This window comes from Scophthalmus maximus, chromosome 1 (genome assembly GCF_022379125.1).
Source record: "Scophthalmus maximus strain ysfricsl-2021 chromosome 1, ASM2237912v1, whole genome shotgun sequence".
Classification (NCBI taxonomy): Eukaryota; Metazoa; Chordata; class Actinopteri; order Pleuronectiformes; family Scophthalmidae; genus Scophthalmus; species Scophthalmus maximus.
In genome coordinates this window covers 1,567,501-1,580,000 of record NC_061515.1, presented here as the reverse complement: position 1 = coordinate 1,580,000, position 12,500 = coordinate 1,567,501, and the positions used below count along the sequence as shown (strand labels likewise).

General features: G+C 48.2%; 1 protein-coding gene across 5 annotated transcripts in view; it reads left to right on the top strand.

The window, feature by feature from the left end:
• The window catches only part of LOC118313612 (low-density lipoprotein receptor class A domain-containing protein 4), a 169,792-nt gene that overhangs the window by 155,462 nt on the left and 1,830 nt on the right, over positions 1-12,500 (top strand). For all 5 annotated transcript variants that reach the window (XM_047331026.1, XM_047331030.1, XM_047331029.1 and 2 more), the window contains 3 exons: positions 3,899-4,053; positions 5,826-5,876; positions 8,178-12,500. The exon at positions 8,178-12,500 is cut by the window's right edge and continues 1,830 nt beyond it. In XM_047331026.1, coding sequence (XP_047186982.1) covers positions 3,899-4,053; positions 5,826-5,876; positions 8,178-8,768 — 797 coding nt within the window. In that variant the 3' untranslated portion in view covers positions 8,769-12,500. The remainder of the gene's footprint in view (positions 1-3,898; positions 4,054-5,825; positions 5,877-8,177) is intronic.

The following is a 12,500-nucleotide window of genomic DNA, read 5'->3' as shown; positions in this document are numbered from 1 at the left end:
TGAAACGTAGTTATCAATGAATACGACCTGGAGGAGAAGGAGCAGCTGATCCATGGATCCCACAGCCTGAGTGTTTTTTGGGGAGGAGCGAAATCACAAAGTGCCCAAATAACTTTGTCCTCGTGTAATTGAACAAAAGACGGAGCGAGTCGCGTCGTCTGTCAATGCCACTCTCACCAACTTCATCCACATTTCTTATTTTTTTCCTGTTAAGAAGGGGTTTCGCAGACACAGACAGACGGATATTGTTTTGACAAGTGGATTACTGTTGTAATAACACCAGACTGGCTCTGCAGACTGTCGGCACACTCTGTCCTCCAGCCGGCGCACGAGTCTGTACACTGTGTCCTGGAAGTCTCTGAACTTGGACGGATTCTGGGGTTTCAGGCGGGATAGGCCTGCCCTCTCCCCTGCTTCCCTTCGCTCCGATTTAATCTCCTCCTCCTCCTCCCTTCTCAACCCCTCCTCTCGGCTTCCTTCCTCCCTGACGTTCAGAGGAGAGGGGCCATTAACTGAACCGCCGCCTGTGTGCGTTTATTTTCGCTGCAAAAGCCGTAAGTCGAGTCAGGCGTCTGATTCGTTCCGTGTGGCTCAAACAACGAGCAGAAGGGGCAGAGTGTGTTGTATTTATCCAGCAGGGGCTTACAGCAACGAGAGGGTGACTTGGTTTCCCACAATGCTGTTCTCTGAGCGACGCCCTCCGTCCCCTCCCTGTGGCTGCTGCGGTGAGCGCACAGGTCCGGGCTTGGTCGCGGCTGAAGTTCCCGGATGAGGTGTTCGGAACTCGTGTCTCCGGCACGTCGTCCCCTCACCTGGGGGTCGGGACGAGAGCCCGACCGACACAGAACGTTCCAACTTCTTTGCCTCATGTTGCATCAACTGAAACAAAGTAATTATTAGGTTTTCAGAACGCTGGCCCCTGAGTTGGAATACAACGTGACCTCTGGCCCTCTCCCTCGTGGCTCTGTGCGAGCGGCACTGGGGTTTTCTTTTCTTTCTTTTTCCACACCGCTTCTTTTCGATTCTTCTGTGCGGTTGATGACTTTACCAGAAAGTTATGTAGTAGCACATCTCAAGTTTTGATTCTGCATCTTGACGCTGCACATTTGTCCTCTCAGCCACATCGGATGACTCACACGGTTCGAGGGAGGAGCTTTGAAAACCTCAGGTTTCAAAATGTCTAATGTGAGTCGTCTGTTGGGTTCACGCCATCGTTTCCACCGTAGATAAAAATCATCTGTGAACTTTTATTCTACTGCTCTCATTGACGAGCTGTGTTCCAGTCATACTGTGAGCTTGACAAGTCATTCGTCGCGTTTCCTCTCAGAAAAGTTGTCGAGCTCATTTCTCGTTATGTCTTTTTTTTTTTTTTTTTTTGAGGTGCGTCATCTCTCTGCTCTTTGCTGGTTGGTCCTCCACCTCCCACCTCCTCTCCTTCATGTGGTCTGTGTGAGTTGGCCTTCTTTCCTGTCAGTCCTGCCCCGCCCGCCCTCTGTGGCTGCTGCGGCGGAACAGAGGCAGGTTTGCGTCTGGTTTAATGTTTCAACCTGGGGCTCGACCGCTAACCCACCCTAATGCAGACGAATAAGCTGGGGGGATTACAGATGCTGGAAAGACTGGATGGGTCGGGTTGTAACAGGGCAGGGATGGGGATGGGCTCCTTCCTTTCAGGGGTGTGTGTGTTTCTTGCACGTGATAAGAAGTTTATTCTTTCCGCAGATAATCAAACTTCTAACTCTCTTCTTATTTTAGCATTTAAAAGATGATTCCACCCCTGTTCTGTCTGTTATTGAGGGTCAAATTAAAAAAAAAGAAGCTCTGTGGAGAAAGTGTGCGCTGCAGCATCGAGGCATCACGGCTCAGAAAGCTGAGTGTACGTTGTGTGTATTGTGTCGCGCGCACACACACAGGAACTACACACAAGTGAGTGAGTGTCCAGCCATGAGTAAGAGCGTGAGTCAGGTCCGACCGGGTGCCAAGACCAGACAAGGTCAAGACTTCTGCTCAGAACAAACCAACAACACGTGACACAAGTCTCAGACTGCAGGCAGGGAGGAGAGAGGGAGAAAGGGAGGAGAGAGGGAGAGAGGCGGAGGATGGAGGAGAGAGGGACGAGAGAGGGACAGAGGCGGAGGATGGAGGAGAGAGGGAGGAGAGAGGGAGAAAGGGAGGAGAGGGAGAGAGGCGGAGGATGGAGGAGAGAGGGTGGATGGAGGAGAGAGGGAGGAGATGGAGGAGAGAGAGAGGGACAGAGGCGGAGGATGGAGGAGAGAGGGACAGAGGGAGGATGGAGGGAGAGAGGGAGAAAGGGAGGAGAGAGGGAGGAGAGAGGGACAGAGGCGGAGGATGGAGGAGAGAGGGAGGAGAGAGGGACAGAGGGAGGATGGAGGGAGAGAGGGAGAAAGGGAGGAGAGAGGGACAGAGGCGGAGGATGGAGGAGAGAGGGAGGATGGACGAGAGAGGGAGGAGATGGAGGATGGAGGAGAGAGGGAGGAGGAGGATGGAGGAGAGAGGGACAGAGGGAGGATGGAGGGACAGAGGGAGGAGAGAGGAGGAGGATGGAGGAGAGAGGGAGGAGAGGGACAGAGGCGGAGGATGGAGGACAGAGGGAGGAGGAGGATGGAGGAGAGAGGGACAGAGGGAGGAGAGAGGAGGAGGATGGAGGGAGCGGCTCAGAGGAAAGATCGGTCAGAGCGATGGCGGACAAGTGCTGATACAGGAAGGGTTTGAAGAGATGGAGTGGGAGAAGAGAAAAGAAAGGATGAAATAATGAACAAGAGGCATGGGAGGGGGGGGTCATCCCAGATCAGCTCTGATTTGCGCGTGTCACAGGACACAGACAGCGGTTTCATTCATTCATCATTCATATTCCGTGTTTCCACAAAGACTCCACTGTACAGTGGGACGGACGGACTGGGCCTCGACACTCGTCCGTCCTGTGGCATGAAGCTTCTCTCTGGAGGATCCATCTCCAGACACACTCCTCTTCACACATTCAGCACAAACCAGACATCCCACTCAGCAAGTGACAGACGTACTGGGAGTCTGACCTGTTCTGCCCCCTGCTGGTGAACACGTGTTACAACAGACCAGGCCACGGCGTTTAACTGAGGAAAAAATGCAGCTAAATGGAATTCAGCCGTAATTCATTTGGTTTTATTGAACTTGTGCTTTTTCTCCTTCTGTGGGATGTTGACACGTCCTCTGAGAGAAAGACTTGTGGATTTTGTGATGATGTATTTGCCTCTGCAGGCCTATTCAAAGTCGGTCATTGGAGAGGGTTTGACGTGCGTTAAACTCTCTTTTATGGCTGCAACCAGGGATTATTTTCATTATCGATTTATCTGTCTATCATTTTCTCGATTAATCGATTCGTTTTTTGGTTCATGAAATGGTGAAAAATGTCGATCGTGTTTTCCAAACCTCCAAGATGATGTTTTGTTTTGTCCACACTTCAGATATTTAGTTGACTGTCACAGAGGAGCAAAGAAACCAGAAAATATTCACATTGAAGAAGCTGAAATCAGAGGATTTTGCCTCTCCCCCCCAGAAAAACTACTGGAACCGATTGATCGATTTGATAATGAATTATCAAATTATAGTCCTTGCATGCTAAGATAAGGATGTATCGTCCATTTCCATTGCCGCTTTGACAGAAATAATTTAAAAGGGTAGTTCAGGTAAAGCGTAGAGAACACAAGCTGCCACATGCAGTGAATTCACACGCACTACTTCTTTACTTGCAGCTGCTCACATCTATATTTCACCATGCGGAAAATAATGTAGAGATTAATCCATAATCATTAGATGCAGCAGTGTTTTTGATCTTCTACTGGGTTATTTAGGACCTTGCTCAGTTCTAACAGCCTCTCTCTCTCCCTCTTGTGCTTCTCTGCAGCTGAACTGGAGTTTGTTCAGATCGTCATCATTATCGTGGTGATGACAGTGATGGTGGTGGTGATCATCTGCCTGCTCAACCACTACAAGCTCTCCACCTGGTCCTTCATCACAAGGCAGAGCCAGGCCCGCCGGCACGACCATGCCCTGCAGCAGGTCAGTCCGACACTGAGTGTGTGTGTGTGTGTGTGTGTGTGTGTGTGTGTGTGTGTGTGTGTGTGTGTGTGTGTGTGTGTGTGTGTGTGTGTGTGTGTGTGTGTGTGTGTGTGTGTGTGTGTGTGTGTGTGTGTGTGTGTGTGTGTGTGTGTGTGTGTGTGTGTGTGTGTGAGTGTGTGTGTGTGTGTCTGTGTCTGTGTCTGCCTGGTCACCGTGACATTCTTTATTCCTGAAGTGGGACAAACTGGTGAGCTAGGTTTGTCTGGACTTAATGAATTCCTTTTATCCCAGTCGGAGTCTCTGTCCCAGTTTCACTGTGGTAACAGCTCTGCTCCCGTCAGTCAGGTGAATTTGCTGAATTGGGGTTTTTTTTCCTTTGGAGCCAGACTCAGTCAGACCTTGATGTTTAATTCACTGCAGCCCTGTCTAGACGGCAGCGGCACTGTCCCCATACTGACACTGCGACACACACACACACACACACACACTCACTGCGAGAGTAGAGGTAGAGAGATTATGATGCTAAATTAATCCCAACCCACACTTACGACAGGGACCACTGAAATAACACAGAGACCAAATGTACGACTTCAGTCTCATAAAATTAGGACTTTATTCTCAAAATATTTAGACTTTAATCTCATAACATTTTGACTTTATCTTCATAAAATTCCGACTTTGTTCTCCTAATATTATGACTTAATTCTTGGAAAATTAGGACTTTATTTTAAAAAAATATGTTGACTTTAATCTCATAACAGTTTGACTTTATTTTCGTAAAATTACGAAATATTTCTTGCAATATTATGACATTTTTTCTTGTAATATTACGACTTTGTTCTCAAAGTCTCCATTTAGTTTTTCTCTCAATGTGGCCCCTCATAAAAATGTCGTAGCTTCTCGACAAGTTTGTGGGGAAAAGATCATCTTGGTTTTCCCCCATTACAGAATAAGCAAGTGATTCAGATCCATTAGTTTTTTTCCATAGACAAACAGCAGGATTTAACTGGCGACTGCTGCTTCTTTCACTCATACAACTTAAATTATGTTCCTGTAAAAATCAATGGAAGCTTATTATTGTGACATTTTCTAGTATTGAATTATGAATTATAGAAGAACCGGTGCTAAAGTGAAACATTATCAGAGGTCACTCTTGTCTTCTGTGATTAACTGGTGTCACATCTCTCTGACTTCTAGATATCAATATTCATATTGATCCATCCGTTAAATGATGTATGTGATGTAGCCCATCTAAAAGACTTATCACTCATTCATGTACGTTATACTGGTTTAATGTCTCGTCCATTGTAACCCACGGTATAACTCCTGTCATGGAATACACACTATACAGTTCGTGATTGAATTTTAATGTCAATCACAAATTCAAAATGGTTAGAACAACATCTTGTTTTGTGTTCTCATTAAGTTGTTATAATATTTTTTTTTCTCCTTCCCCTTTTTTTGTCAGAAAAGAACAAAAGTTTGTGTCATCAAATGTTCCTCATCAAAAAATTAAATCATCTCAGACATAACAAATCAACAGAGCTGTAATGATTGTTGATTTGAATACCGTTTTCAGATACATGTCCAGAAAGAGGAATTTTTTTCCAACACTACAGAACAAAGAAGCAATTATTTTATATATTTTTTTGGTCAAAAGAATATTTAAAAAAAGAAAAAACCCTGAAGCCCAAACACAAACTTCAGACAGAATCAAACCAGCTGGGAAACTGTAAAGTCTTAACCTGTGTCCTTGTTGTGTGTCTGTGCAGGAGGGATGTCTGTGGCCTTCAGACAGCGGCTCTCGACAAGGTGCCTCCGAGGTAAGACCACCATCATCACCCTCACTCCTCATTAAACACAAGTCTTCATCACGAGAGAGCTCTTCAACCACGTTGACTCCTGAGAACGGTTGCTCTTAAAACATGTGTTCGGACAGATGCTGATATTTACAGCACGGTGACAACTGTACGCAGCGACACGTGGAGCGCGCGTCACCAGGCGCTGAGTAGCGTGATGAGTGCGTTTACTGAGTGTTTACTTCAACTTGTGGCATCTTCTTTTCTGCCTCTGGAAGAAAACCAGAGGCTCGTTGGTGCGGCGAGAGGAAGAGGAGCTCCTTCCTTCTGCACTGTGCCGTGAAAGAAATCAAGTGGGATTCTTACGTTTCAATTCTCCTGTATAGAAAAAAAGATCACGCCGCTTGTATAAGTGGTTTGTACCATATATGATAACTTGCGCCAAGTAGCATATTAAACTGTGTCTGACATCCAGAGGCGCTGATGAAAGTAAAGGCCGTAAAGAAACTGAGAGTCAGACGGTTTTCACCATCGTACAATCGCTCGGTGGCGACGGGGAGAAAAACTCTTGGGGGCACAAACATTCGTACGTGGGCTCGTGCGTTGCAGCGGGTGCAGCTGGCAGTGTACAACCACCATTTGGCGAGACTTCGCCGTATACATCGCCGCAACAAACGGCAGTACGCTCACTGTGACGGGGCGATCTGCTTGCGTTTGATGGCGTCCGCGCCAGACAGATGGAGGGGCACACGAGTCCCGGTGGGAAGAGAGGGAAACTGGGAGTACCAGTGTTCAAAGAACACTTGATGAGGATGCTGAGGGGCGAGAAGTTCGGCCCAATGTGTCACTTCAACAAACACACGCCACTCATTTCATACTGTGTCATTAGACGTATCCTGCCAACTGAAACGTGTGAACAGCTGGAGGAGGAAAAGATGGAGAGAGAGAGAGAGAGAGAGAGAGAGAGAGACAATGGTAGAAGACAGGTAAAGTGAGAGGATCATGAAGGGGGGGGGGCACACCCAGAGAGAGAGAGACCTGGGGAAAAAGAGAAAAGGCCACGGCGACACAAACACAGAAGGAGACGCAGCCGACGAGTGTGGGTGGCTGATAGTTACGGTGTGTGTGTGTGTGTGTGTGTGTGTGTGTGCGTGCGCGCGTGCGTGCGTGCGTGGCAGGAGGGGGGGGGGGGATTTTGGTGCATCATTAATCAGCAGCACCTCCCCCGACACTGTCTAGACATCCGTCTGAGAGCTGCCCTGCTCCGCTGCTCTGTTCCCTCTATCATAACCCCCCCCCCCCCCCCCCCCGTTTGTCTGGGTCTATGTTTGTCTCTTTCTTCTGTTTCTTGCCTGTCTTTATCTCGCTCGCTTTCCTAAACTCTCCTTCCTCTTTTCTGTTTTATCTCCATGGCTCTTTCTTCTCCTCCCTCTCTGTTCTTCCCTCCTCTCCTTATCTCACTAGTCTGGGCCTTTTTTTAATCCTTTCACTCTTTCCGTCTCAATTTCAATTGACACCCCCCCCCCTCCCCCCCCTCCCCGATGGTCTCTCCATCCCGGCGGAGAATGGAGAGACCATGGAGGTTGACTATTGGAGCCAGAGTCACTAATTGAAATGGATTCCCCTCTGATGGCGAGTGGCCGCAGCAGAACAATGTGTTGAACTGGACTGAAATGTGAGAAATGAAAGAAGCGGATCATCATGTCGAGCTAATTGATATGAAATCTCTTCTGTTCTGGCAAGAAGAAGAAGTCGGACGATGAATCATCGTTTGAATGTTTTGCGCTTTTGGATCTTTGCTGTAAAGACACTGTAATGTCTTTCATAGATGGATCGGTGATACGCTGGTGGGCGTCGTCGTACCAACAGCGTCATCGAGTGTGTGTGTGTGTACAGTGAATTCACCCAGTTTACACTGAAGAGAAACAACATTTTTCAGCTTTGTTGTGTTATGATTAATTTGTCGGACAAAATGGTCACGCTGGGTTTCTGGAGTCGCAGATTCATTCTGAGGGAACATGATTTTAGGGCCGCAACTAACAATTCTTTTCATTAATCGATTTATTTGTTGATTATTTTCTGGATTAATCGATTAATCGTTGGTCCATAAAATGTCGAAAAATGTAAGATGATGTTTCGTTTCGTCCACACATCAGTTCACTGTCACAGAGGAGCAAAGAAACCAGAAAATATTCAAATTTAAGAAGCTGAAATCAGAGAAATTTGACTTTTTTATTTCATATTAACTAGTGATGTATGGATTTATTGTATATGTTACCAAATCAGAGCCAATCATATCTATATTTCTCTCCTCCTCTCTCTCAGGTGTTGTATGCCCCCCAGGCCAGGGACCGCTTCACCACCCCATCCTTCATGCAGCGCGACCGCTTCAGCCGCTTCCAGCCCACCTACCCCTACCTGCAGCACCAGATCGACCTGCCGCCCACCATATCGCTGTCGGACGGCGAGGAGCCCCCGCCCTACCAGGGGCCCTGCACGCTGCAGCTCCGCGACCCCGAGCAGCAGATGGAGCTCAACCGCGAGTCGGTGAGGGCGCCGCCCAACCGGACCATCTACGACAGTGACTTGATCGACATGGGAGGGGGCGGGGGAGTGGGGGGAGGAGGAGGAGGGGGAGGCATGTGCAGCGGCGGTCCGAGGCCGCCCAGCAGTAACTCGGGCATCAGCGTGGCCAACTCCAGCAACCACGGGCGCATGGAGGGGCCCCCGCCGGCGTACAGCGAGGTGATGGGCCACTACCCCGGCTCTGCGTTTTTTCTACACCAGCACAGCAATAACCAGAGGGTTGGGGGGTCGGGGGGGTCGGGGGGCCGGACGATCCAGCAGCAGAGCCAATCAGAAAGCACAATAGTACCTGCCAAGGCCAAGGAAGGCCGGCCGGAGGACCTGGTGTGAAAAACAGGCCAGTGAGGCAGGCGGGGGCGGGCGGGTGGAGTTAACCCTAACCCCACCCGCCCCGCCCCAGACTGAGAACTGTCTCTCCACTTCACAGTGGTCTCTCTCTCTCTCTCTCTCTCTCTCTCTCTCTCTGACGTCCTCCTTCCACGCGCTCATGCACAAAGTAAATATCAACCTTCGCTACAACGAAACAAAGGAGAGAGGAGGAAGGAACCGAGAGTGGGAGTGTGGATCCCTCTCCATCACAAAGAGAAAGAAACGTACTGCGAGCACAGACTGAAACGATTTCGCTTTATTTGTCCCCTCGGACGACGACGGCTCTGGGACTGAGGATGAGGATGAGGATGATGATGATGATGATGATGATGATGATGATGATGATGTTTTCTTTTGGTTTTTCTTTTTTTTCCTTTTGTTTACTTTCTTTCTTTGGACCGGGATCTGTGCACAACGCGAGAACTGAGCTGAGAATCAAGGACTTAACAGAGAACACACACACACACACACACACACACACAAACACACACACACACACACGACGACACAAAACGGGAGACTCACAAAACCCAAATCTTTAGTGCCAAGGTTCACGAGGAAGCGAAACAAACGGGTGGAAATGACTCTGACGTTGGGAAAAAAAACACAAACAAAAGAAAAAGTTGCACTATCTTTTTTGCTGTAAAAGAGAAGAGGGACGCGATGATATGTGATGATGATGATTCTGATGTTTTTCTTTTACATTTTTTGTTCGTTTACTTGAGGTTTATTTTCATTTTTTTTCTTTTTTTCGTCCTTCTCATGAACGGACCGACTGAACTTTGGCTCCAAACAGTTGTTTAAACCGTCGGGAGCAAAAAAAACTAAACAAAGAAAAGAGAAAAAAAAGACAAAACAACCAACAACAAGTATTATAAGCTTATGTCCTTCCTTTTTTGAAAAACCACAAGAAATACTTGTACCCAGCCTACGACATCTCTTGTCTGCTTACACCACGGGGCACAGTGAGTCTTAGTAAGAGAACAACCTTTGTACTGCTTCATGTCCCGAGGACACTTGGGCCGGGTGGGGACGGGGATCTGCCCTGCGACCGGCTGCTGGGCGGACGGAACATCTCTGACTTCCTCTGGCGCTTTCTGAACGCGGCCGCGGTGAAACTCTCTGAAAGAGGAGAGCTGCTTGTGCGAGATCAAACACGCTCCACACCAACAACCGTTGGATATCAACTTAACCAAAAAATAGTTTAACTCAATAACAGAAAGAAGAAAAAAAAACCACCACCTACAACAACATATCTACGTGTCCGTCCAGCAGCCTGGTTCTCTGCAGATTTCTTCTTTTCTCAACCCTTCTCGCCCCCGACCTCTCAGCACTTGACACTTCCTGTTTCCTGCATCGATAAACCCGCCCACCCAACCTCCTCACTGCTCATCTTGGCATGCACAGTGCATTTTGCCAACAAGCCACGCTGAAGCCCCCGAGCCCCCCGCCGCCATAACGACGACAAACATTAACTAGAAGGAGGAGACTCGTCTCTCCGTCTTCGCGTCTCGAAAGCCACAAAACAAAACGACCGCGACGTCACAAAGTGAAGATTCCTGTCGGCGTCTGTCGGCGCATCGATCAGGTCGTAAAGAGAAACATTTGTCTGTGGTCTGAGTCAAAGGGCTACGGGAGGGAAAGAGAAAAGAAACTAAACAACCTGTTTTTGAAAATCGAGCCATTTTCTCTCTTCTCATCGTTGCCTTCTCCTCTGCTCGTGTGCTTTCTGTGTCCTGCCTCCTGCCCCCCCCCCCCCCCCCTGCCCCCCGAGTGCATCCCCGCTTTATAACAGTGTCCCCCCCCCCTTCCTTTCATCCGTGTGCGGAAAAAAGTGCGTGCAAATGATGCAGAGTTCGCTGAAGCCCTTTAAAGTGGAGACGAGTGGAGAGTCCTCGTTTTTTGGCAGTGTGCACGTGCTGTCCTCTCCTCCCTGTGTGTGTGTGTGTGTGTGTGTGTGTGTGTGTGTGTGTGTGTGTGACTTTAGGGATTGGAGGGCGTACTATTACTTATTTGTCCAATATATTAACCATTATTAATGAAGCTTTTCGTTGTAATTCAGCGGAGCGTCTCCTTAAAGAAAGAAAAAAGGCCACAGATACATGATGGGTTATTATGAACGTGGCGTTTGAAGTGACCTCAGTGTAAAAGAAAAAAGCTGGGGTGAACTTGAGTTCAAGTCAAAATGAAACTGTTTTTCATCGCCGATCGATCAGAGTGTCTCTGGTGTGTCGTGTTCGTTTTTTTGGACGTAAGTGGAACTCAGCGGCACGAAGGGCGAACGAGACACTCTGAACGTGTGGGTGAGATCAAAACATCGCTGGCTTTTTGTTTTTTGTCTTTTGTCTTTTAATGGGATTTTCTGACAATTAGAAAAAAATGCAGACTATCACCAGACGTCTCCTTCAGTTGCTACAGGCACGATCCAAGTGCGACGGAAATTAAGAAACGCACATTGATCTGTTGACGACAACAGTTATAGTGACAGTTACAACACCTTCATACTGTTATTATATAGTATTATATAGTAGTATGAAGAGTGTGAATTAATGCAGCAGATCTGAAATCCAGTTGAAATTTTACTCTGACGATAATGATGATGAGCAAAAGTTTGAACAAAAGTTCCTTATTCTGTTACCATCTGTGTGTGTGTGTGTGTGTGTGTGTGTGTGTGTGTGTGTGTGTGTGTGTGTGTGTGTGTGTGTGTGTGTGTGTGTGTGTGTGTGTGTGTGTGTGTGTGTGTGTGTGTGTGTGTGTGTGTGTGTGTGTTACTACATCACTGCTGCTATTGCTGTTGCTGCTACTGCTACTATTGTTGCTACTGCTGCTTCTCATGCCCCGCCCCCTCCAGCCCGCCCCGCCCCCTCGTCCCTCTGTCCGTCCCCTCGACTCACCAGGAGACAAATCTGCAGTAAAAAAAAAAAAAAAGCACAAGTATTGAGACGAAGCTTGGGTCTTTTTTTTTCTGCTCCTCTTCGTCAGACTGGTCACTGAACCGTCTGGTGACTCAGCAGAACGTCTGCGTGAAGAAGAGACCGTCCCAACACTTTGACCTTTGAACTGCGCCGACCTGGGGGCGTCTTTCCTCTTCCTCTTCCTCCGCTCTGTTTGTTTCCTCTCTCGGCTCGTTCTGTCTGCGCAGTCATGGCTTGTGAACTGGAGGCTGATGAAGATGAATTTAATGTTTTCTACAAGGAGGTTTTGCATGTTACTATTACGTGAGTAGAAATAAGGTGCCTAACGTTCATGTTTGAGCAAGACCCCACCGCCGTGATGCTGCTGCTCGGAATCCTCACAGGTGCTTCAATGAGGGGGGGGTCGGGGGGGGGGGGGGGGCCGTCTGGCAGAATGGAACAGAAACGTGTGAAGGGAGGGGGTTGGACAAAAACCCACATTCAATTCAAGGGGTCGACATGAAACTATAAATCCAAGTGACCACCGGAGCAGCACCGTGTGTTCACATGTCAACTGCAGCTCAGCCTTGGACATCTCTTCTATTTTTAATTTCTATTTCTTTCAAAACTCCCAAGTTACGACCAGATTCACCGGCAAATGTTTACAAAGCGTTCTCCCATTGTGCCAGACGGGAGCGTCCCCCCCCCCCTCGTCCCCCCAGCGAAGCAGCTGGACCCATTCCAACCAGTACCAGGCCGCGTGTGTGTGTGTGTGTGTGTGTGTGTGTGTGTGTGTGTG